General features: G+C 48.2%; 9 protein-coding genes across 9 annotated transcripts; 7 read left to right on the top strand and 2 right to left on the bottom strand.

The window, feature by feature from the left end:
• Positions 1-385: 385 nt before the first annotated feature.
• N7520_000420 (MAPEG family protein) lies at positions 386-953 on the top strand (the record flags this gene model as incomplete). The annotated part of the gene is made up of 3 exons (XM_057134355.1): positions 386-417; positions 469-604; positions 666-953. 3 exons carry the CDS (start codon positions 386-388, stop codon positions 951-953), a joined length of 456 nt encoding a protein of 151 aa, XP_057000291.1.
• Positions 954-1,267: 314 nt separating this feature from the next.
• pyrG (orotidine-5'-phosphate decarboxylase pyrG) lies at positions 1,268-2,158 on the top strand (the record flags this gene model as incomplete). The annotated part of the gene is made up of 2 exons (XM_057134356.1): positions 1,268-1,424; positions 1,482-2,158. 2 exons carry the CDS (start codon positions 1,268-1,270, stop codon positions 2,156-2,158), a joined length of 834 nt encoding a protein of 277 aa, XP_057000292.1.
• Positions 2,159-2,912: 754 nt separating this feature from the next.
• On the top strand, positions 2,913-4,747 carry N7520_000422 (allantoate permease family MFS transporter; the record flags this gene model as incomplete). The annotated part of the gene is made up of 6 exons (XM_057134357.1): positions 2,913-3,165; positions 3,216-3,311; positions 3,365-3,570; positions 3,634-4,053; positions 4,105-4,453; positions 4,515-4,747. 6 exons carry the CDS (start codon positions 2,913-2,915, stop codon positions 4,745-4,747), a joined length of 1,557 nt encoding a protein of 518 aa, XP_057000293.1.
• Positions 4,748-5,901: 1,154 nt separating this feature from the next.
• N7520_000423 (uncharacterized protein) lies at positions 5,902-6,918 on the top strand (the record flags this gene model as incomplete). Its single annotated transcript, XM_057134358.1, has 1 exon — positions 5,902-6,918. The coding sequence occupies one exon, from the start codon at positions 5,902-5,904 to the stop codon at positions 6,916-6,918; it is 1,017 nt and encodes a 338-aa protein (XP_057000294.1).
• A 683-nt stretch (positions 6,919-7,601) lies between these two features.
• Positions 7,602-7,820, top strand: N7520_000424 (uncharacterized protein; the record flags this gene model as incomplete). The annotated part of the gene is made up of 1 exon (XM_057134359.1): positions 7,602-7,820. One exon carries the CDS (start codon positions 7,602-7,604, stop codon positions 7,818-7,820), a length of 219 nt encoding a protein of 72 aa, XP_057000295.1.
• Positions 7,821-8,918: 1,098 nt separating this feature from the next.
• N7520_000425 (uncharacterized protein) lies at positions 8,919-9,392 on the top strand (the record flags this gene model as incomplete). Its single annotated transcript, XM_057134360.1, has 1 exon — positions 8,919-9,392. The coding sequence occupies one exon, from the start codon at positions 8,919-8,921 to the stop codon at positions 9,390-9,392; it is 474 nt and encodes a 157-aa protein (XP_057000296.1).
• A 1,935-nt stretch (positions 9,393-11,327) lies between these two features.
• Positions 11,328-13,354, top strand: N7520_000426 (GMC family oxidoreductase; the record flags this gene model as incomplete). The annotated part of the gene is made up of 4 exons (XM_057134361.1): positions 11,328-11,689; positions 11,822-12,701; positions 12,758-13,259; positions 13,308-13,354. 4 exons carry the CDS (start codon positions 11,328-11,330, stop codon positions 13,352-13,354), a joined length of 1,791 nt encoding a protein of 596 aa, XP_057000297.1.
• Positions 13,355-13,770: 416 nt separating this feature from the next.
• On the bottom strand, positions 13,771-14,449 carry N7520_000427 (snoRNA-binding rRNA-processing protein IMP3; the record flags this gene model as incomplete). The annotated part of the gene is made up of 3 exons (XM_057134362.1): positions 13,771-13,944; positions 13,999-14,359; positions 14,418-14,449. 3 exons carry the CDS (start codon positions 14,447-14,449, stop codon positions 13,771-13,773), a joined length of 567 nt encoding a protein of 188 aa, XP_057000298.1.
• A 351-nt stretch (positions 14,450-14,800) lies between these two features.
• On the bottom strand, positions 14,801-22,931 carry N7520_000428 (uncharacterized protein; the record flags this gene model as incomplete). Its single annotated transcript, XM_057134363.1, has 6 exons — positions 14,801-15,646; positions 15,702-19,583; positions 19,629-20,776; positions 20,831-22,175; positions 22,235-22,648; positions 22,710-22,931. The coding sequence occupies 6 exons, from the start codon at positions 22,929-22,931 to the stop codon at positions 14,801-14,803; spliced, it is 7,857 nt and encodes a 2,618-aa protein (XP_057000299.1).
• Positions 22,932-24,404: the final 1,473 nt, after the last annotated feature.

A 24,404-nucleotide genomic window follows, 5' to 3' on the forward strand; every position in this document is an offset into this window, starting at 1 on the left:
AAGTGACTACGCAAAGATGAACGGGAGCAGAAATGGAAAATAGGAGGCAACGATGAGTGCAAGATAGAGAAAGGGGGTGGAGGAAGAGGAAATAAACAAGAGATCACTATGCCAAAGCAAGATAGTCAAGACCTTACAGAGTACGAAGCGCTACAACTTACCGTATAATTAGTAGATCCTTATAAAAAGAAATTTTCAATCTCTGTGGATCAACATCGTCGAATCGAATGGCAAATGATCGAAAGCCGAAATCCGTACGCGGAGCGGATGGATTGATTGTGCCGGCGGGGACCAAATGGCCAACTCCCGGTATCCCCGCAAAGGTATAAAGGAGCCCCATTCTTCAATCTAAACACTACAATACACTAGATAATTGACATCCAAAATGGTTACTATCACTATTCCCGACAATTACGGGTGAGTTATCCTGGAAATCCATTCCGATCTGGCTGCTCACACTTCTACCAGCGCCGTCATTGGCGTCGCCCTCGGCGCCATCCCTGTCCTGGGCTTCATTCACGGTAACGTCACTGGCTCATTCCGCAAACAGGCCAAGGTACCATACCCACACTGCTACGCATCCTTGGAGCAGTGCAAGGAAAATGTACGAGTTATCCCCGAATCCCTCCCGACCGTCTCCACCCGCTAACCATGATTTTCCACAGGCCAAGGCCGAGCAGTTCAATTGCGCCCAGCGCGCTCACGCCAACTTCTTGGAGAACTCGTCACAGACTATGCTTTTCACCCTTGTTGCTGGACTGAAGTACCCTGAGCTCGCTGCCGGTATTGGTTCTTTGTGGGTGTTCTTCCGTGTCCTTTTCCTTTACGGATACGTGTACTCTGGCAAGCCTCAAGGCAAGGGTCGCATGATTGGCGCTTTCTTCTGGCTTGCACAGGGTGCTCTTTGGGGTTTGAGTGCGATCGGTGTTGGCCGAGATCTACTCTCATTCTAAGTACGCGATAATTTACTGTATAATAGTTTCCAGAAGAAAATGTTAATTTTCGATTTCGTTGCTTCCTTAGCCACAATAACGTAAGCATCAAATGTGGCTGAATTATCCACTGTGGCGCACAGAAAAGTTCCCGTCATTGTAACGACGCAACGAGGTCGACAGCGTGATAGATTCTTGGAGATTCTGTTCATATCGGGTTGATTGAGGTAGCCCATATTTTCACGAGACAAACGAACTCCTATAACAGGTGACATCAATTGCACCTCTCAATTTTCTCTGTCCACTCCCACTTTATATACCCCGCCGACCCCTCCATGTCGTCCAAGTCGCAATTGCCCTTTGGCACTCGTGCCTCCAGCCACCCCAATCCGCTGGCTCGGAAGCTCTTCGAAGTTGCGGAAGCAAAGAAAAGCAACGTGACTGTGTCCGCCGATGTCACCACCACCAAGGAACTCCTGGACCTGGCCGACCGTGAGTAGAACGAAAAAATCTCTACAACCACCCCACTAATTTGGGTCGAATTTCCAGGTCTTGGACCCTACATCGCCGTGATCAAAACCCACATTGACATCCTGTCCGACTTTGGCCCCGAGACCATCAACGGCCTGAATGCGTTGGCCGAGAAGCACAACTTCCTCATCTTCGAGGACCGCAAGTTCATCGACATCGGCAACACCGTTCAGAAGCAGTACCACGGTGGCGCCCTCAAAATTTCCGAGTGGGCACACATTATCAACTGCGCCGTCCTGCCAGGTGAGGGCATCGTCCAGGCTCTGGCCGAAACAGCGCAGGCTGAGGACTTCCCCCACGGCTCTGAGCGCGGTCTTTTGATCCTGGCTGAGATGACCTCCAAGGGCTCCCTGGCCACCGGGGAGTACACCTCTGCCTCAGTGGACTACGCGCGGAAGTACCCCAGTTTCGTGCTCGGATTTGTGTCGACCCGTGCGCTGACCGAGGTTCCGTCCACCGTTACCGCCGCCGATAACGAGGACTTTGTTGTCTTCACCACCGGTGTCAACCTTTCTTCCAAGGGTGACAAGCTCGGACAACAGTATCAGACCCCGCAGTCGGCTATTGGCCGCGGCGCAGACTTTATCATCGCGGGACGAGGAATCTACGCTGCTCCAGACCCAGTTGAGGCTGTCAAGCAATACCAGCAGCAGGGATGGGAAGCCTATCTGGCCCGTGTGGGCGCCAGCCAATGAAATATCAATAAAGCGAACAATATAAACCCTGATTTGACAAGTGCATACGATCGCGCTTACACCTTCCGCTGATTCCGCCTCGGAGAGATTCCGCACTGGCAATTATTGACGCAATGACAAAGGCTTCGTTCGTCGGGCTCCACTGTATTGCATGTCAACGATAAATAGATAAATAAGTCACAGATAAGGCTCGGCAACGCGTAACTATCTATTGGCGTCGATAACACGACACCAGAGTTTCGGAACTACATCTAGGCACCGTGAAAACAGTCATACATGTCTCGGCTCTCCTCATCTTGACTGTAATCGCTCCTGAGCTCGGCAAACCATCCACTCATTGTCAGGGAATTATTTCAGTAAACTTTCAAATTCGATCGCCTGGAATACTTTGTTCATTTGTTCTGTGGCACTGGTTGCCGATCTCCCCTCACTCCCCTCTTGACATGACCAATGAATATCTTGGTGACTGCTGAACCCCAGATAGTCGGGTGCTTATCGCGGGGAGACCCACTAGGCGGCGCAACTTGATAGGAGGAAGCAGGGAGGGAAGGTTGGCAATTGAGAGATAACAGTGATGTACCTATGTCACTGTGTAACTAGAGGATGCGGAGATGCACCTTTATTTACATTCTCCTTTCCCCGTTGAGAGGGGAAACGTGGACTTCTTTTAGCCCTTGCTTCCCAAGAATCCTTTTCCGTCTCACCACATATATACCCGTACCCTTCACGTCAACCAACCCCCACATATTGGACCATGGCGGAGGAAGCAAAGACGATCGGCATTTCCTCGGCCGTGGATGTGGAAAAGAGTGCTGACATGAAGGGGCATGTTGACCCGACACTAGAGGCGCATGCCCACGATGCCGACGAGGCCATGAAGGCTCTTGAGGAGCTTCATGGCGAATCGCTCGAGCTAGACGAGCCCACGAATCGTCGGCTGTTGAGAATCATTGACTGGCACATGATGCCGATTATGTGCTGTATCTATGGGATGAACTTCCTGGACAGTATGTTCTACATGTTCTCTACGTCATCCTGCAGCTGCTAATATAACCAGAAACGACCTTATCCTATGCAAGTATTATGGGCATCAAGACCGACCTGGATCTAGTCGGAGATGATTATCAATGGCTATCCAGTCTGTTTTACTTTGGTAAATTCGATCCAATCTCTTGCGTTCGGGGCGAGTCAACTGACCATGCTAAGGCTATCTCGCATGGGAGTATCCAACCAACCGGCTGCTGCAGCGATTACCCCTTGGAAAATACTCTGCATGCTGCATTTTGATGTGGGGACTGATTTTGAGCTGCTTTGCTGCGGTGGACAACTATTCGGGTGCGATTGCTATTCGGTTTTTCCTCGGTGTCTTCGAAGCCGCTGTGACGCCTGGCTTCGCATTGCTCACGTCCCAGGTTAGTTGGAGAATATTTCCATTGGTATAAATGACCAGAATTGACCCACTGTGTTTTGATTAGTGGTACACTAAAGAAGAACAAGGTAGCCGGGTGAATATCTGGTTTAGCTTTAACGGTGTAGGCCAGATCCTAGGAGGGTTCATCGCATATGGAATCGCAGTTGGAACTTCAAAACACGGGTCCTCGATCGAGCCATGGAAGATCATCTTCCTAGTCACTGGTCTCTTGACTATTGTACTGGGACTGGTATTTCTCTGGATTGTTCCCGACAACCAACTGAATGCCCGCTGGCTGAAGCCGGAGGATCGCATCCTGGCAGTCGCTCGAGTGCAGTCGAACCAGCAGGGAATTGGAAACAAGCATTTCAAGTTTTATCAATTCAAAGAGGCACTCGCGGACCCGATGACATGGGCTTTCTTTTTCTATGCGCTCATTGCAGATATCCCGAATGGGGGTATCACCAACTTTTTCAGTCAATTGGTATGTGAATCCTACCTGTTCTTCAAGGGCTTTGCTAATGCAGCTCCTTAGATTACCAGTTTCGGGTACTCCAGCCAGGAGAGTCTGGTTCTCGGTGTCCCCGGCGGCGCGGTGGAGGTCATCGCACTCATGCTGAATGGATATATGGGCTACAAGACTGGCAACCGCATTCTATGCAGTGTAGGAGGACTTGTCTGCGCGATCGTCGGAATGATCCTCATTGTGGCTTTGCCCGAATCCAATAATGTTGGACGTTTGATTGGATACTACATGACGCAAGCTAGTCCCACGGCTTTTGTTGCCCTGCTGGCGATGATCTCGTCCAACGTGGCAGGATACACAAAGAAGACGACTGTCGCCGCAATGTATCTGATCGGGTACTGTGCTGGCAACATTATCGGTAAGCGAATATCGGCTTTGGCAGAGGAAATCCATCCGAATACTAATAACCAATCTAACAGGCCCGCAAACATTTCGCCCTAAGGATGCGCCTCGCTATATCCCCGCGGAAATTACTATAATCGTCTGCCTCGGCGTGTCGATTTGTATCATGCTGTTTGTATACTGGTGGTACGTTAAGGAGAATCGGCGGAAGGCCGAGATCACCTCGCGACCGGATTATGTCCGATTGCAGAACCAGGGTTTTTTGGATTTGACCGATAGGGAGAATATGGATTTCGTGTATGCCATTTGAAGACTGCACTGGCTGGCCGGGAGCACCTACCTATAACTTTGAATATGGTATAATCACAAGGATCAATAACCCTTGAAATAAAGTTCTACATTACCTGTCAATTTGGCTCATAAAGAGAACGATCAAATCACCTATACAAAAGTACGTGTTGGGAATGACAAATTGAGCAACATGTGGGTCCGGGGACAGGCCTTTCTCCGTGGAGAGTGTTGAGTTTCTTGATCCCCGCACCACAGACCTATCATTGATCACTTGCTACCCACGATGATAGATTAATGACAAACTTAGAATTATAGTCCAGTCCCTGCACATGTGTGTCCCGTGCCACTGGAGCTAATGCACGAGTTGCGAACTAGGCGACTAAACGGTGAGCATTCTCCAATTTCTCCCTAGGTGCCTTCCATAATATGAATCGAACCCATGATCATATTTGGGGATCATCGTGCCAATAACAGGATTCTGTTAAAACTATAAAGGTTTTATCACCAGTTCAACCAGTACAATGTCATAACTTGGCAAGTCGGTAACTTCTTCCCCCCTCCTTTTGGTGGGGGGGCGCAATCCAAGGAATCTAGAGCGGGGCTAACATTGGCTAGTTACTTACGACATGCAACTAACCAGGTCTAGGCAAGTCTAACCATTTGACTCTGTCAGGCACACAGAAAGGGTCGAATGATTTTGAGGTTTGAATTTTCCTTAAGGTCTTACTGCAGCGCTTGCTGTGGCAACCCGTGTACCCGTGTCCATGTGGAATGCCCCAACAAGCGCCCAGTTTCACGATCAAACTCGACCTTGCAGATTTGCCTGCAGGGGTTAGACAATGGACAGTCAAATGACGATCCAGACCAAGGCGCAACTTGTAAGGGCCGGCTAAGTGGAGAAAAGTGGCTAAGAGAGAGAAAAAACCATGCATCCACCCCACTTTGTCTACCTCCACGCTAAGACCAAAATATTAAGAAGCGGTGTGGATGAACAAAGTAAATAAGCTGCAATTTTGCACCCACTTTCTTTCGCGTATATACATTTCGTCCTTTTTTTTTGCTTTTCTATATTGACATTGGGTTGATACATTCTCAAGGGTCAACCTCACCATGAGATCGACTTAATGTTATCGGATCGTCACTGGAATGGCGTCCGTCACATGTGGCATTCACATGGCGCCCAAAATGGCAGTCGCGCACCTCAACTTAGATCTCATCTCGAAACTCCCATCTGAACTTTCCATCACTGAGATCACTGAGAAATGCTCTGTTGACTGGCCTTCACCGGATATGGATAGAGTGAAACGGATCGATCCGCCCAGGTCTTCCAAGACCCCAGATTCACCAACAAATCCAAGACCTCGAACTATATCTGTCTCTCGGTCAACATCTGCAGTCAACTCCAGCCACCACTCTCGTTCGGCTTCTCGAAGCACTGGTAGATCCAGACCACCCAGTCGCCATAATTCTTTTCACTCGCCAGGACGACCAGTGACCAACGCAGGCATCGTTTCGGTCCCAGCTCGCACCCCACAACAGGAGAAGCGGGAGTCCCTATTAGCCCTACACCGGGAGTCCTGTCGTCTCTTCCAAGACCCACAGTCTTCAGTCTGGGCTTCAGAGGAGTTACGAACAGCACCAATTACGTACTCATCTCGACGCGAACGCCGCACATCCTCAGAGACAGGTACATCGGGACCTCCATCGCCGATCGCATCATCTTCATCAAGTCGCCGATTTGACTCTGACCACCGCAGCTCTATAAGCTCAACCACGGCATCACCACACTTTCTCCAATCTAGAGATCGAGCCAATACGCTTCCCAGTATATCCAGCCACAGTCCATCCGATTCCTCCATAAACGTCCCGGCGACAGTAATGGAGTGGACCTCGGACTCAACCCGACGAGCCGAATATGAACAAATCGACCGCGCAACCCGTGGCGTCCGAGGTCTCTGGCGTCGTGTCGCACCTCGCTGGTGCCACCGCGACTCCCGCACCCTATTCTTCGAAGAAGGAAAGACTAGCCGCGAAGGAAGCGTCCGTCGATTCCGAATGGACCTCCCTGATGATACGAACGACAAGCCCCAAATGCAAACTCTGAATTTCTTCAACCAAAGCCCTCCTCAATCCTCCCATGGCAATCGACGCCTCTGGACAGGTCGTCGATCCAAAACATCTCCCACCTGAGATCTTCCCTACCCATTTCATTGATTTTTTATTGTTCAGCCCATCCTCACGCCCGCACCGGTGCGGTGCGTCAATACCCATGATATGATGACTGAACCGAACAGACCCTATGACTGGATTTCATTGCATTTTGCATTGCATTGCATAGCCCTGCATTACCCTTCAGACTCCTATGATTCCCCTGGCTTTGTTAATTTTCGAGTACTGTCAAGTCTCGAGCCACTCTCTGTAGCCTTTGTTCCATACCGTGCTTTTGTTTCGATGTTGCATCGCTTACCCAAGAATGAGATACCCATTTTTAGTCGTGCTGTAAATATTCACAGTGCTGGTGTTGTCAGTTGAGATTGAAGGAATATATGGTATTTAGTTGAGTGAGATTATACGTACCTGCACATTCTTGGATGTTCTTGAATATCAGAATATGGTCATATCGAACAAAACTTTCATTTGAAACCGCCAGATTTCTTCACACTCTTGTGGTTCTATCGGCTTTCTTTTGTCTTTGGCTAATTTAAATCCCTTCGATCGGATTTGTATCCCAAATTTAAAATTTTCAAAAGCCCTCGCTACAATCCATGGTCTAATCGGCATCATCAGTGAAGAACAGAGAACAATTGAAGGCCCAAAATATCAGGCACCAACTTATGAACCCTGAGCAGCGAGGCTGACGCACTGTCGCCGATATGTCGAAAGTCCACAAAAGACTTGTTGACGCAGAGCTCTATGAGAAGAATGCAGAGGGCGAAGACGGTTCTGTTGAGAAGGAGATGGCTGAAGTCGTTCCTGTCGATTCGGAGGTTTTTGGTGGTGAACATACACACGCGATAGACGGATGGGTATGCGCCACCCTGCATCCAGCCATGGTGTGGGTCACAGGACCACCCGGGACTCCTGTCTATTGAATTGTCGTCCCTGCTGCTCTGTATGTTCAGTTTAGAGATTCATATATAAGCAGCTGATAGCGATAGGGTCTTTGACGCGATTGGTATACTTTCAAGGTCATCTGTCAGGGTTCAGGATCTCTTATCATGATCTAGGTCATGGGATCCCTAAATCCGTCCGATACTCAAGTTAACATTCAATACTAACCTAAGTTAGGGGAAGTGACCTGACATTTATAAACATTGCCAGAGAAGCATTAAAAGCGGCGCGTTGGCAGTTTACTGTTCTCATCGGAAGGGACATGTTGTATGTGGCAGAAAACGAGCACAATGCGCAGTTACTGGAAAACTGATCCCGGAGAAGCGGAGAATCGCATGAGCCTGCTACTTCTGAGTTTGAAAAGCATGGAAGTATTGATCTCTTTGCACGGAGGAAACTGTTTCTTAAAGTTGGGTTGGAAAAAAAAAAGCTAGACTGTTTCCTCTAAGACATGGAAGACCAGCTTCTGGCCTCCTCCTATGAACCGGATACCTCCAATTGCTGCAAAGGTTGAAATCATCAAACCGTTCAGCTCTATTCACCAGCGTTTTCATTTCATTCCCGTATAAGGGCCCCGAAGATAGAGCGCGTCTCTTCAAAGCCCAGCGGCGAGTGAAGAACTATCCAGGTCGTATGCTGGAGAGCGCATGGATGTAGGTTTCTGAAATTCATGTAGATAACCGTCTCTGCAGTGAGCTCTTAAAAATAAAACGTAACTGATGGGGCTGAAAGCAAAGACAAATCGAGTCCCGTTTCATTGGATTGATTCACTACAAGGGACCCACTATGATTTGTATTTGAGGCTCTTGATGACGCGTCACCTTGACTATTTTACTTCTATCTATGCAGCTAAGCTCCTTAGCGCAGCAGTAATAATCACTTGGTTAGGTGACTCACGAGAGCCGCGCGGCCTGGACCTACTAGTGGGGAAAGTCTGGGCTATATCTACTGGCCTTTACCATCAACCCTTCAGTCCACAAAATGGCAGAAACTTAAGATCATGTTCGTATTCCTTTTTGAAATGCGGCCTGGACCCTTACGATAGCTAATTCTTGGAAAGCACAGAGCTATTTGCCATCATGCAGTTTCAAAAATGGCCATTTCTTCTCACGGGAGTGAGTCTGTGCATTCAATCCATCGAAGCAGCGTATACTACGCACAACTTGACAATCAGTGGGCGTACAAATCTACGTGAAGACGTTGCGAATGAATTCCTTGCCTGTCTTAATGCCACAAAGGTTCCATTCCGGCTCTATGTCGACGAAGGCTCGACAATTGTGCTCCCCCCAAAGAACTTCGACAGAAGTACAATCGATTTTGAAGACCCCGATGACAGACTAATGGTATGCATGATGCTGTCAACAAGGAATATGTCCCTCGCATCAGAGCATCCCAGCGGCGATTTGGAGGAACAAGTTGACTTTATTTCAGCTGCCGACGTCACGTATTCCTGGCTTGTCGATCAAGGTGCCAAGGGGCTCCATCAAATAGGCTACAAGTTAATGTTCGTGGATTATGATCTTCTGGAAGATGACACGATGCACATACACTAATAAGACTTACCTCTCTGAATTTCTCGCACATTTGGATTTCTTTGGATATCTTCGCGGCAACAAGAAATCTGGAGAGTTCTTGTTCTCACTCCGCTAGAGGGAGGCCATTTTTTTATCACCAACGCATGCCAATTCTTGGTCTCATTTGCGGCCAGCAGACCACCCGAATTTTAGTGGATGGCAAGGGTATCTCACTAGTTGTGTTCTCTGTCTAGAATGCACCGAGTTTGATCCTCACCTCCAATACAGCCATCTGCTATGCAGTCTTCCTCGGTCAAGTCATTTATGTGTTGTGATATGAGGCTGGTCCACAGCATAAATAAGCCGGATCATCGGAAATGAAGTATTTAAAGGTCCATTATTATTTGCAGTCAATTTGAACATTGTGTTCTATACAGTAGCCTGAATTTTCTAAGAACAACCAAGTCATTCCTCTGACTTGAATAGAAGACCTCCAAATCCACAACAAGAGCACGCCGCAGCTCACACTACAGCTAACGGCCATTATTCCACTGCTATTGGACATATTTTAGGCACTCTTGCATGTATTCACGAGTGTCAATACCAAGAGTCGAAATATCACCTGAACTTCAAATTTGCTTTCATCTATTTCAGAGAGCAACGGCTTTTCGCATAAAAACCTTTGAATCGTCAGGGGAGACGGCATAATTGACAAACATATTCAACATCAATTTTCGAATCCTTCACTATGAGTGCAGCCCGCTCTGGAATGGGAGGGTTGCTTCAAGGCTTGCTAGTCAACATTCGTAGTTCTCCCCCCGCTCTTCTTTCACCCAAACGCCCGGGGTCAGAATACAAGCACGTTCGCCTTTTGTTTCTACCCAGCTTCTCCTAGTCGAAGCCAGTATCCAGCCGTCAGAGAATCGTCACCAAGTCGGGCCAGGACGCGCTTCGGCAGCACTTTTGCCAGCTGGGCCGCTCTTCTGAAAGGGTCAGCATTAGTGTCCGACGAATCGGACTATCAATGGCATTACGTTGCTCCAAGATCTCAATAAAACATTTTAGCGATTGCTTTTACTTGAGGGAACTACAAATTTCCCTGTACGTAAATGCATATCCTCCGTCGACCCACCCGGTCCCTTGGCGAATGACATCCCCTTGCTGACCTTGACAAGGACTATCTCTCCACCCTTGAATCATGGATGACGGTCCTGAAGCCTAGGTGTTTCAAATAACCCAAGGCAGAAAGAAAGTCAAGAAGAAGAAAGACCCCCTCATAAAGATCTTGACAAGAGACGTCGATGTCTTCACGTGGAGATTGATCGGCTTAATTTGCCAAATATCAAGAAACAGCAGATTTGACCCACCCAGTGGATCGAAGCGGCAGCTGCATCGTGACACTTGATCTTGGTTTGCGAGATTTAACCGGCTAAACGATGTGGACTAGATTACGGGTGGATCGGGAAGTAAAATCTCCACCCCGTCAAGAGCTATCACGACCCTGATATCAAAATGCGACTCAAAAACATGCATTTAATAACGCGTGAAGTTGTACCAAAATAAAAGTAGACCCAGTTTTGGGTCGGAGCAATGATCTGTTTCCTGATGCAAAATCAAGCCTGCGCTGAACGGGCGTTTGAGATCGTCTTTGGCAAACAGTGCTGGTTATTTAGCCCTGTCGATCAGCGGGTCATCAAACTCATCACCCGCGCCAGTGTCGTGGCATTGCATCATTCCTGCAGAAGTGCCAAATAAACAGGAAAGTTTCTTTGCTTTTTTGGAAAAAAAAAATTACGAGTCGAACGAATGCACCCGATGATCCGGGTTATCGGATTCTCGGCTTGTTAACACTAACTCTAACCCACTTGGGGGTTACAGTCCACGACATATATAAGGCCTCTTTTCCTCCGATAAATATGACACAGATTTCTCCCGATTGACAGCAACCCATATATGATACCGTATAGAGAAACAATGTTGTTTGCTTCTCTTGCGGTCCTGGCTCTTCAGACCGGGTACGGGCAAGCGGTGCCTGTTGCGCGAAGGGGTGCCCCCTTGGTTGATGCTTCATTCGACTATGTGGTCGTCGGCGGCGGTACTGGTGGGAATGTCGTGGCAACGCGCCTGGCGCAACAGTCATTCAAAGTTGCATTAGTAGAAGCTGGCGGTTATTATGAAATTCAATCCCTGGCAGAAGTCCCGGCTGCGGATGTGCTGCCGGTTGGATCTGATCCCAGTACTAGTTCTGCTGTGGATTGGGGATTTGTAACAAGCGGACAGCCTGGAGCAAATGGAAGATCGATACATTACGCGCGAGGGAAATGTCTAGGCGGATCGTGAGTAGTTGCAATTGAATTTGGGAAGAAGATTGGGCTGAACCAGCTAGATCCGCTTTGAATTTTATGATCTATCAACGGTAAGACTGGACAATTTTGCTACTTTTGATGGATCTAATTGTTATGCTACAGCCCGACGATTGAATCGATGGAACAATGGGCGACCGCCGTTAATGACAGCAGCTACAAATTCGATGCGGTCCTCCCTTACTATAAGAAAAGCGCCACATTTACTGAACCAAACATGAACTTACGGGCGAAGAATGCCACACCCGAGTACAAAACCGAGGCATTTGATTCCAATGGAGGTCCTCTCCAAGTGTCCTACGCCAATTACGCACAGCCATTCTCCTCCTGGATGGAACTCGGAATGAACGCCATTGGCATCAATGAAACACAGGATTTCAACCTGGGCTCATTAATGGGAGCGCAGTACTGCACCTCGACCATCGATCCAAGCACAGAGCTCCGCAGTAGCTCCGAAGCTTCCTTTCTCTCCACGCTCCATCCCTCGACGTTGACAACCTATACCGATACCCTCGCGAAGAAGGTTGTTTTCAACTCAAACCGAACGGCCACTGGAGTTCTAGTCAAAGGAGCACTTGGATTAGATGTCACACTTTCAGCATCGAAAGAGGTCATCGTCTCCGCCGGTGTTTTCCAATCCCCGCAACTCCTCATGGTCTCCGGTGTCGGACCTTCTGCTATCTTGCAAGAGCATGGAATTATGGTCATCGCGGATCGGCCCGGCGTTGGACAAAACATGTGGGATCATCCGTTCATGGCGCCATCATACCGGGTGCAGGTCCCAACTTTGACAAAATTCGCAACAAACCTGGTCTACGCAGCGGGACAACTCCTTGATGGCGTAATTGCGAAGAACGGACAGCTGACGAACCCCATTGCGGAATATCTGGCCTGGGAGAAGATCCCCAACCGTCTCCGCTCTGCTTGGTCGCAAAGTACACAGAAGGCGTTGAGTAAATTCCCAAGCGATTGGCCAGAAGCTGAGGTACGTGAGGTGAACACTATGAAAAAACAATATGTTACTGACACGAGCGTGTTTAGTACATTTCCGGCGCGGGCTATATTGGAAACGTTTCGAACCTCCTCGAGAATCAGCCAAAGGACGGATACGAGTATGCTTCAATGTTAGGCGTCTTGATTGCGCCCTCGTCCAGGGGAAATGTCACGCTCAAATCCGATGATACGTCTGACTTGCCAATAATCAACCCCAATTGGCTGGGTGACACCGCCGATCAGGATGTCGCTATTGCCATGTTCAAGAGGATGCGAGAGGCTTTCCAAAGCAAGGCGATGGCACCGGTGATTATTGGCGATGAGTATTTCCCCGGCACTCAAGTGCAATCCGATGCGGAGATCTTAGAGTTTGTCAAGAACAATATCATGACCTTGTGGCATGCCGCTTGTACTTGCAAGATGGGTACCTCTGAGGATGAGTTGGCGGTTGTTGACTCGCAGGCACGAGTGTTTGGGGTGAATGGGCTTCGAGTGGTTGATGCTAGCGCTTTCCCTTTCCTCCCGCCAGGTCATCCTCAATCTACTGTTTGTAAGTGCTCTGCGGTTACTTTGATGAAATTTACTAATTTCTATCCAGATATGCTTGCAGAGAAGATTTCTGATGCGATTATCAAAGGGCAGTAGATCTGCTGTGGAAATAACCTATACATTCTTTGGCTGCGATTTTTAATTCCTGAAATGTGCATTCAATCACCTAATTCGATAGAATAATTGGAGTTCACTGCCATCTCTATTCGGGAATAGTAGCAAAACATGATGCTAAATGGGGTCTAGTCAGTATGTCACTGCGACATTTACTGCGACATTTTGATGGTCGAGTCAAAGCTTAATCACATGCTTTCTACCAAATGTTCATACCACTCCAACCAGTCCATAATGTAATTAATGTCAAGTGCTTCAATTCAATTCTTCCAAGTTTTTAACATTCAAAAATCATAATTCCTCGGGACGCCAGGCCGATAAGAAACAATGCAAAAAGCGCCGGGTATATCAAAACAAGACCCCAAAATGCTTTTCCGGACAAGCCTTCTCGCAGATCATTACAGAAGATCAAAGTCATCAAGCTTCTCACGGTAGCGCATGATGTTACGCTTGATCTTGCTAGAGTCGACCCAAGTAACAAAGTCCTCCACGTTGCGAGTAACCAGGTAGGCCGGATCATTGACGACTTCGGTACCCACACGAACCTGACCTTGTTCAATGAAAGTGGTAGCCTGCAATCCAGTCAGTATAAATTCTACATCTATTCCAACCACACAGGCACTTACAGCTTTGATAGTCTCGACCATTCCAGACCGAACCATCAGAACTGCCAACCGCCGCCGGCAGAATGCCGAAACGGTAACTTCCCGCTCCACACGGGACAAACTCGCACCCTGCTCGCGAGACTGCTTCAAGATACCCATGCGCCACAACTTGTCCAGCAATTCCGACTCCAGCTTCTTGCGCACAGGGTCACTTTCCGGGTCCAGCTGGGAGAGTCTGTGGGCAAGAGATCGCATAGATCCGCAGAGGGAGTTGTATTTCTTGTAGTCCATCGGGTCTTGGAGGAGGTACCGTTGGCGGATCTCATGTTCGCGGTGATTGCCATCGGATTTGTAGGTGTGGAAGTCGACCTTCCGGAGCAGCCTGTTGACTTGGTCAGAGTCCTTTCACAAGGTTGGAACATGGTGGTGGCGAAACTCACTTTTTCTCGTGATGCTTGAGTTGACGAACCATCTTGGCGGGTTAGTCGTATATGTAGGGAATTGAGACTGCAAGAGCTTGAAGTTCAAAGAAAATCCGCGATAACGAAAATTGTTATCTGGGCGGTGGGGTTCTGCCGCATCGGTCAAGTTTGGTCACGTGTAGACCCACTTTGGAGGTATAAGACCGACAGATCAATTGATACAAGCGATAGATTATTTTAATTTGTATGTTCGGCTTTAATTCAAAATAAATCTCATAATGAAGCACTTAGCTCGTAAAAATGGCAGAAATCAAATACTGAAAATCATAAAACCTCGAGATAGAGAAAGGAACTTGGAAGCAATTTGGCTAGATGAACAACAGAAAAAGAAAAGAAAATCGTCACTGTGAATAGGTCGTAAGTCGTGTCGTCTTTCCAATCTTCTCACTTAACGCATATATATTCCGCGCTCCCATGACATCCAACAAAGAAATCTCAGCCTTAAGATTCTTGACGATCCAAGAAACAAACTCCATCGAAGCAAGCGAGTCAATCCCAGTGAAACTGAACCGCTGAGCATCAATCTCAGATGATGGAATTGCAAGTAAAGAAGCAAGCCTTTCAACAATTCCGTTGGAAATCACAGTCACAGCTTCACTGGCATTGGACGCGGCAGAAAGGAGAGTGGCAATGCTGACACTCTTCTCATCACCTACTTCTAAGTTCTTCGTCAGATGAGCTGTGCGAAGATGAGTGAAAAGAGAAAATTCAATGTATGAGGGTGTTGCGATGTTGTTCTTGCGACACATTTCTGCTGTTGGAAGCCCAAGAACCAGCTGAGATGGAGAAAGGTCGGAAGCAACTTCCTTCTTGTACCGATGGTCAATCAGGAACTCGACTGTTCGGTGTACCTCTTCTTCTTGCAGAAATTCGAACAGTGTGTCAATATGGGTCTTCATCGATTCTCGATTCTCTGCTACCCAGCCGACGCTAGATACGCTACCGAGGTTGATGCTGGATGCATTCATTCCCCGGGCAGTGCGGTAGGCGGCTAGTGCATCTTGGAAGGTGTTGCCAGCAGCATAGTTTGCCTGACCGCGATTACCAAAGATGCCCGCCACTGATGAGAGCATGACGAAAAAGTCAAGGTCGACTGGCAAACTCTCATGTAGATTCCATGAACCCTGGACCTTCGGGCGGATCGCTGTCTGCCAATCCTCAAAAGACATTCCGGCAAAGGCACCATCCTAATTTATGTTACTTAACAGAATACAAACATGTAACCCATGTGAATAGACTTACCCGCAGCACCATTGAGCCCTGAATGCATCCCTTGATGGGCGGCAAAGATGCGGAGCATTCTTGAATGACATTTCGCAGGCGCTCCGCATCGGCGACATCACAGGTAAAGATGTGAGATTGACATCCAAGTCTTCGAAGATTATCAATCATCTCTTTCACAGGATCTGTGATGTGTCCTGATCTTGACAAGAATATGAGATGTTTCGCACCACGCGAAGCCATCCAGAGAGCCAGACTTCTTCCCAACCCTCCAAGTCCGCCTGCGAGAACATATGAGGCCTGATCATCAAATTGGTACGGTGTGACAATATCAGGAAGAACTGGGATAGTGTCTGAAACATCAGGAACAAAGACAATCTTTCCTGTTCTCTTATTCTCCTGTGCTTGAACACCATCTGTAATCTGTGTGAAATTCACGACAATGAAAGGTCGGACCTGACTAATCTTGCTGTCTGCATATAACTTCAGCGTATCACCAATCAGCCGACTGATGAGCTCTGGACGAACTTGCATCAATAGCTCAATATCGACTGTAGCTACTGTCACACACTTCTGCGTCGCGGTAAGGTCGAGCATTGCATCAACACGAGTAGTCTTGCTCGGAACATGGATGAAATGGCCAAAGGGAGCAATGCAAGACAAGGACTCTTGCAAAGCCTCGCCTGTCATTAAGTTGAATACGACATCAACTCCAACGCCATTCGTATACCGCATCACATTCCTGACAAAACTCAGGTCTTTGTTGGAGAATATATGATCTGCTGAAATTCCGTACTCCGACACGAGGAATTCTCGATCTTCGGCCGTTGGCACCGTGATATAAATGACGGCTCCAAGGAAACGTGCGTATTGGATAACCGCCTGACCAAGACCGGTGGCACCATTGTGAATGAGAAGAGTCCCATTTCCACGCAGATTAGCTACATCCGTAAGCCCGTAAATCGCTGTCGAGTAGATTGATGGCAGCCCAGCGGCGACCTCGAGTGGGATATTCTCTGGTATTTTTATCACTCGTGACCGGTCAACCTGTGCCAAAGTCCGGAAACAATGGGAACTTTTCCCTGACGTTGTGAAAACAACGTTATGACCAGAGACAAAATCGTCTACTGCTATACCGACTCTTTTCACGACTCCAGAAGCTTCGTTTGACTTCAGTCTAGAGCTGGGTTCTGAGTTGAGACCAATGGCACGGATTTCCACTTCTATTTTGGATGGCTCAAGATCCTGCGCATGCTGATAGTCTGTAGCCCAGCACAATTGCCGTGTTCCCGATTCTAATGTTGGAAAATTCAACTCAATCGGCCGAGCCACGTCACTTAGCTGAGTTGGCTTAGGACTGGGGCCATGTGAAGGAAGAGCGAGGAATTCGTCAGCTCCATTCCACTCACGAAGGCGACCAACATGAATGGTTTTGTTCCGCAGAAAGTACTCTGCATGTTTTTCGCGCGAGTTTTGTTCCAGGAATTGATGAACAGCAATCTGATGAATGCATTTCGCCAAATTATCAGAAGGATCACCAGAAACCGCCAATGTGACAATGTTAGAGCCATCCGGATTCCGTTCCCAACGAACTGTCCGCAGGAGACCCAAACTCGTATTTGACAATGGCTTTTCAGACGGATCGGGAATGACCCACAGAATATTTTCACACTCCGTCAACAGCTTTCTCATCGCGTTATACTCAACCTCGGTAAGCTGCGAAAGGAATGATTCATACAAATCAACCAAAGAGATGCAAAGCGTATCTGGCCCAGACACCGAATGCAGTTGTGATGGCTGTACCAAAACAACATTGGGGAAGGTGCTGGTCAGCATAAGCTGCAGCTGAGAAACAATAGGATCATCTCCCGCAAGCCCCGATGTAAGGATAAAAACGTTTGGCGGACGCTGCGTTCCGACCAAGTGAGCTGCAGATACCAAAATGCTCTGCCAACTCAAATCTTTATTGGTGGAGCTGGGGTACTCAATGTCCACGCCGGAAAATCCAGATTCTGTGAGTAGCTTATTCCACGCAGACGCTGGGATATATGGGCACCATTTTCGGATGGGCTCGTCGCCAAGCCACCACCCAGGAAGCTGACCGAAGACAAGAGGGTACCATAGGAAGTCCTGTCGGATTCCCTCTTGCATGATAAGCTGACCACCAGGCCGAAGGAGGAATCTAATGTTTTTCAATGCGACATGCAGATTCTTTGTGGCGTGGATGACGTTTCCAGCAACGATCAAATCGTAAGAGCCTTCTTCAAATCCCTGGTCCAGAGGGCTTTTCTCAGCGTTGAGTGTTTGGAATGACATGATATCACCCCAAGCCTGGAATCTGCGCTTCGCCTTTTCAAAGAATCCAGGAGAGATATCGGTGAAGGTGTAGCTCGATATGTTTGCTCTCTTGGGATTGTTCGCTGGTGCGAGCACCCTAAGGATCTCCGCCGTTAAGCTTCCAGTACCACCACCGATTTCCAAAATATGCAACCCCGAATGCTGGTGACGAAGAAGATTCAAATGACTCTTCAGGTGCATTGGAAGATTATAAAGATGGAGGCCCTCTTTATATACCTGCTCCATCACGTTGTCTTGACCAAACATCAAAGTCAACGGGTCAACCTCTTTCCGAATGACTGCGGCAATATTGCGGCCCATCCGGGCTGTGATGGCACCTTCAGCGCTGTGGCTTTCTATCTCACTGTATATAGACTGCTTCAAAGTGGGATCCAGAGATGCTTTTTGGAATTCGGAATATGGAAGATGAATGATTCCATCGTTCAAAAGTAAGCTCTGCCAGTGGATCATCCAATCATGGAATCTTGTGAAGTGCCAATCGAGATTCGTGATATCAAGGTCACGGAGGTCAACCAATGCATCAGTGACATAAAGCATAGTGGCAATCTGCAGACGCTTTACCCAATATAAATCTTCCTCATGATCAACATTGGGAATTGAACTGAGCTCATTTGCAGCAGCGGAGCCGAGCAGATACACATCTGGCTTCCAATCAATAGCAGTGCACAGTTTCCGCTCGTCAATCTCAACGGAGGTAGACTCGAGGGACGTGAGCTCAATGCCATCCATTCGAATTTGAAGCTGGCCCGCAGCACCGATTATTCGAATCTGACCGTGAAGCTTATCAGATTGGTCAATGGTTACTGATGCATGTCCCACAAACTCATGAGATGGCGATGCACTCAAATCGGATGAAACCCACATATCTCGGATATATGTTGGCAACTTGACTCGTTCCAGGTCTGGCCCGCCGCTTAAATCAATACCAGCAGCAATCATCATGTGGATCATGCTATCCATGGTGGCTGGGTGAATCAGATGGGAGTGCATATACTGCTTTGGCATCGACTGAGCAATTTCGGGGACTGTGACTACACCAGTCATAAATCCAAGTCGACATCCACTGCTTTTCACGCTATGGAGGTTCCGGAACAATGATCCAAACTCGAGTCCGATTTTGCCAAGATTGTCATACGTGTTTGCGAAGTTGACGGAATTTGTACAAAGATTTTGAGAAGTTTCCAATTCCTTTTCCCAAGTTTGATCTTCCGCATTTTCTTGGCGGTCATCGTTAATTGGATTGATGGATGATTTGTATTCCACAGCTATGTGGCCAGTGCAATGCTCGGTCCATTCGTCACTTGACTCATTGAAAGAGCTGATTTGGAACCGACGCCAAGTCCGTAAATCAGATGGTCCGTCTGCAGTGGTCATTTGGAGGCTAATCTCGATGCCTTCTTTGGTGTCTGGAACTACCAAGGCTCGTTTGATAGACACTCTTCGCAGTTGGAATCCAGAGACCTTTTTGTCTCCGGCCAACTGCCGTGATGCTTCAATGGCCATGATCAAGTAACCCACGCCAGGGTAAATAACGTTTCCCGTCACCTGAAATTGTTAGATCGTGTCGATAAATCACGAGGAAGTACATACCACATGGTCTCTTAGCCAAGGGTTCTCATTCAATCTGATAAAATGTCTCCATCTAGGAGCATTGGAATCCCAATCAGAAGCAGGGGCACCGAAAAGATCATGACGCGGGAACTTTCTCGTGCGAAGATTTCTGCTGAGCCGACTCTCATACAGAATCTTCTCGGTGTGTTTGAAGCTGTAGGGTGGCAAATCGACGAGCAACTTCGGTGGTCTATCAGAGCATATGCACGATGCAAGGTTAACTTTGTGTAGATCTAAGGGATAGCCGTTGGCAGCCAAAATCCCGACTGTGCTAAGAAGAGCATTCAGACTTGGATCACTGCGTTTGAGAACGGAGAAATATTTGAAGCTCGTATGGCCATCGCAGGCCATTGTCTCCTTGATGGCGCTCCGCAGAGTTGAATGAGGCCCAATCTCTACAAAGAAAGGAAGTACACCGGGGTCATCCGATTCCAAGGATTTTTCCAGCGCTCGAGAGCTCATTGCCTTCAAGCCAGTGGTAAACCGAACCGGGGATACCATGTTGTCGACCCAATATTGCCCTGTTAGATTCTCCGATGGAACCTCCTCGCCAGTTACGGTGGAAAACATCCGAACCAGATGTGGCACAGCTAGTCTCCGTCCCGAAGACAAGTCCCCCATCAATTGTAGATACTCGTCAGCGATGCATCTCATGTGAGCGGAATGGTAGGCATTTTGCACAGTGAGTTTCCGTGCAAAAATACCTTCAGTGTCCAGTCGCTGTTTAAGGCAATCGACCAGCTCATTATCGCCGGAGACAGTGTTGTTCTTCGGACTGTTATAGCAGGCGATAATCAATTCGCCATGATGCTCTTCGTGGATCCAGTCAAGATATGATTCGAGTTTTGAAGCACTCAAGCCTACAGCCATCATCGCACCGTTGGCAGCCAGTTGCTTTGATGAAACATAGCCCCGGTAGTAGGCGGCTTTCCAGGCTCCTTCTCGGGATATCTTTCCAGCGTTGTAAGCGGCAGCTATCTCTCCAGATGAGTGGCCCGTCACAGCAGTTGGGAATATCTCCCAGCTTGCCAAGAGGTCCACAAGTGCCACCTGAAGCGAAGTACACAATGGGTGGGCAATTTCCGGAGAGCTGACACTAGACATATCCCCCTCAGCGAAAAGCTCATCTATATAGAAAAGTCAGTACAAGAATTTTGAACTTCATATAGCAATAATCGTACCGATAAGTGACCACGGGCTTCCTAAGCGCCGAATGTATTCGGTCGCCTCTTCAAGAGACTTCTGGAACACCGGATAAACTAAAAGCGCTTTACCCATGGCCTGATACTGTGCGCCTTGCCCGGTAAACATGAATTGAATTCCCGGCAGACCCAGTGATCGAACTGGCTTTGAGAAGTTGTCCTCCGCGAGATTCCATGACAGCTCTTTGACCGTGGATGCCGAGACAAAGCTCTTCCATGGAAACACCGAGCGCCGCTTGGTGAGTGTAAATGAAAGATCATGCAAGAGGTTCTCAATGTCACCGGACCGATCATTCTTCTCAGATAAGTAGTGAGAATGAGTAGCCGCAGCCCGCTTAACGCCACCTTCATCGAATGCGGAAAGTAAGAATATCCTGGGCACGTCTGTGGGAGCAGGGTATGGCTTCAGTGGGCCCAGCTCTGTGGATGAGAAGGAAACATCCGTTGCTGGGGTTTCCGGTGCACCAATCGAATCAACACCGCCATCATTCTCATCTGAATTGGGATTCCTATCGGACTCCGTACCTGGCCCTCGGGGTATGAGCAAAGTCCGACCTCCCAGTTGGAGGGTCTTTGGAACTGCCGCTTCCGTTCGATGCGTAGCTTCAAGGCGGCGACTTTGGAGATAGTGGTAAGCGTCGTCAAGGACGCAGTGGGCATTGGTTCCTCCAATTCCGAAGGAGTTAACCGATACCCTGCGGAGACCCCGTGAGGGCCATGGAGTAATGTCCCCGGGAAATGCAATATTCCATTCGGCGGCAGGAATTATGGCATTAATCTCCTGGATATCGAAATTGGGTGGAATGATACCCGACTCGAGGATAAGAATGGATTTAATCAGACTGGCCACGCCGGAACCTCCTTCCAGATGCCCGATGGTGGACTTGATGGTTCCAATGTAGAGGGGTGTCTCTCGTCGACACTTGAACGCCCTTGCGAGTGCCCCGGCCTCAATCGGATCCCCGATGCTAGTTCCAGTCCCATGGGCCTCGACAAATCTAGTTTGTTCCAGATCTAGGCCAGCTCTCCAGTACACCTCCCGGATGAGTCTTTCCTGGGCCTCCGCACTGGGGACGGTGAGTCCTGACGTCCGGCCATCCTGGTTAACACCAGTTTCACGGATCACGGCACGGATTGTATCACCGTCTCGTATAGCGGTGCTTAGAGGCTTCAGAACCACTGTACCCACTCCTTCCCCACGGGCATAGCCCTCCGCACGGGAGTCAAAGCTAAAGCACCGGCCTTGAGTTCCGAGTAGACCGTGGTGGCTCATCCCGACTGTCTCCACAGGATTCTCCAGGATACTCACCCCACTAACCAGAGCCTTGGAATGAAGAGCGAATTAGCTTTCCCTCCCCATTCACGTCATAGATAAGGACTTACCATATTCGTTTCTCGGGACCGTAGGCTCTGCACAGCCAGATGCAGCGCTACCAAGCTACTGGAACAAGCAGTATCAATGGTCATGCTAGGACCCTTGAAATCAAAGAACCAGCTAACTCTGTTGGACAGGACTGCATTGACAACACCCGTGGGCTTGTACTTAAGTGCAGTCTCTGGATCGGAATTAAGGATTCCCAAGTAATCATGGTTAAACCCGCTGACAAACACCGATGTATTGGAGCCAGCAACGGTGGCCATTGGAATGCCGGAGTTTTCCAATGCATGGTAGACATTTTCCAGGACCAGCCGCTGCTGGGGGTCCAAAGTCAGAAGTTCATTTTTGGTCACATTAAAAAATGACCCGTCAAAATTTGCAGGATTTTCAGAGAGGAAGTGACCTCCTTGCACATGAAACTAGCATAACATGGTTAGCATGATCGAAGCAGATGTATATAGCATCGGGAATTGGACCCACTGTTCCTCCATGGTCTGGATCGGGATGATAAAATGCTTCCGCATTGAATCTTTCTTTCGGAATATGTGACCAGGTTGACCGGGCCTGTAGCAGAAGCTCCCATAGACTTTCGGTGGTAGTAGCCTCTTGAGGAAACCGAGTAGCGAGACCAATCACGGCAATAGGCTCTACCGCATCTGGGGATACACCTCCATTGCCAGTGACAACTCTCAGGGGCCGCATCTTCTGGATATATGCAGGGGAACAAAGGAACAAACAATATGAATAGAATAGTGGAGGAATAAAGATCAAAGCCGGGATTTTTCAGTTATGAAGATATTAGCTCATGAGAAAGGAATTGATGAGAAAGAGGATTGCGGAAGGGATGTTGCATTATATGTGAAAAAAGGAATTGATAAGAAGGCATGAATGTAGACAAAGCCGGAAAGCCAGTAGTCTGATCTAGGATGAAAGCAGTCATGAGAAAGCTATATTGGAATGATCTGGATTCAATGGACGCCATTGGTAGGGTTGTAGATGTCTCCGGGCCATGAGGTCAAGCCAACAAAATCGACCGGATCATGACATCCGATACGATACCCATGTCTGTGGAGTTCTGTCAATCCAGATCTTCCATTTGCCCCCTTGGAAAGGACGATATCTATTTTTCAGACATGCATTGGCTTGAGGCTTGGACCGCAATGTGTCTTTGCTCCTGGATTCTTGTTCCCCATGCTAATTGGTCAACTAGACAGATATCTCTGGCCATGCACCAGATGAACGTGTATTCTTTGCTCAGACACTCCTAGTCACTTTGGATATTATAATGACACGTTTTCGAGATCCTCAAATCGGGCATTCTGGTGTGATGAGCTGAATTTCATCGGAGACAAATACTGACAGGGGCTGAGTAGCATTGTGGAAACAAAGAATCGGATGCCGCCACCAATGAGCCTGGGTACACCAATTGCTCAATAACCCCCTGTTAGACTAGCCGTAGTGATGTGAAAGTATGCTCAAAATGGCCACCTACTTAGCAATTTCCACATCGTATCGATTCAATGACCAGTTTTCAGGTTGGTTCTGCCCGAGACTTAACTGCCTTGGGAAACAACTGTCCGCGATAGACCGACTATTTACATCGTTCACGAGATCTCCAGGTCTAGCGTCAAAAACACCGAGCCGTGTTCATCGCCTGTTCATGTACGATCCCCAATTCAGTCATCACCACGGTCGAGTTTCTTTGTTTCAATCGGAAAATCTAGCTAGTGATATGCAGAGTGGAGACGATCTCCAAAAGTTCATCGCCTGAAATATGGCATCGATCTTCGCAACTAACTTTACCGACAGATATTCCGATGCAGCCGCATAGAACGTGGTTGTCCAGTATTGGTGCATTGCAGAGCTATCAAGTCGGCCGTTGATCAACATGTCAAAGGACCCGAACTGTTGGGTCTCGGGGAGTGGAGCCGGTGGAAACTCGAATATGCAACTATCTTCACATAGTTAGTCTCGGTCGGTTATTCTTCCGCTCCAGTCAAAATTTTAGTATCTTGATACGTCAGTTCCCTTGCAATGCATGCGTTCTGTGGCGTTGACTCCGCATTCTAGTGCATCGGGAAAGCGACAATGATCCAGTGGCAGTCTGTCCATTCAACGCACGAATAGCTGGTGGAATTTAAATCCATACCGCCGGGTCCAATCATTTTCGTCGCA

This window comes from Penicillium odoratum (genome assembly GCF_028828045.1).
Source record: "Penicillium odoratum strain IBT 22623 chromosome Unknown utg000001l_segment0_segment0, whole genome shotgun sequence".
In the NCBI taxonomy this organism is placed as follows: Eukaryota; Fungi; Ascomycota; class Eurotiomycetes; order Eurotiales; family Aspergillaceae; genus Penicillium; species Penicillium odoratum.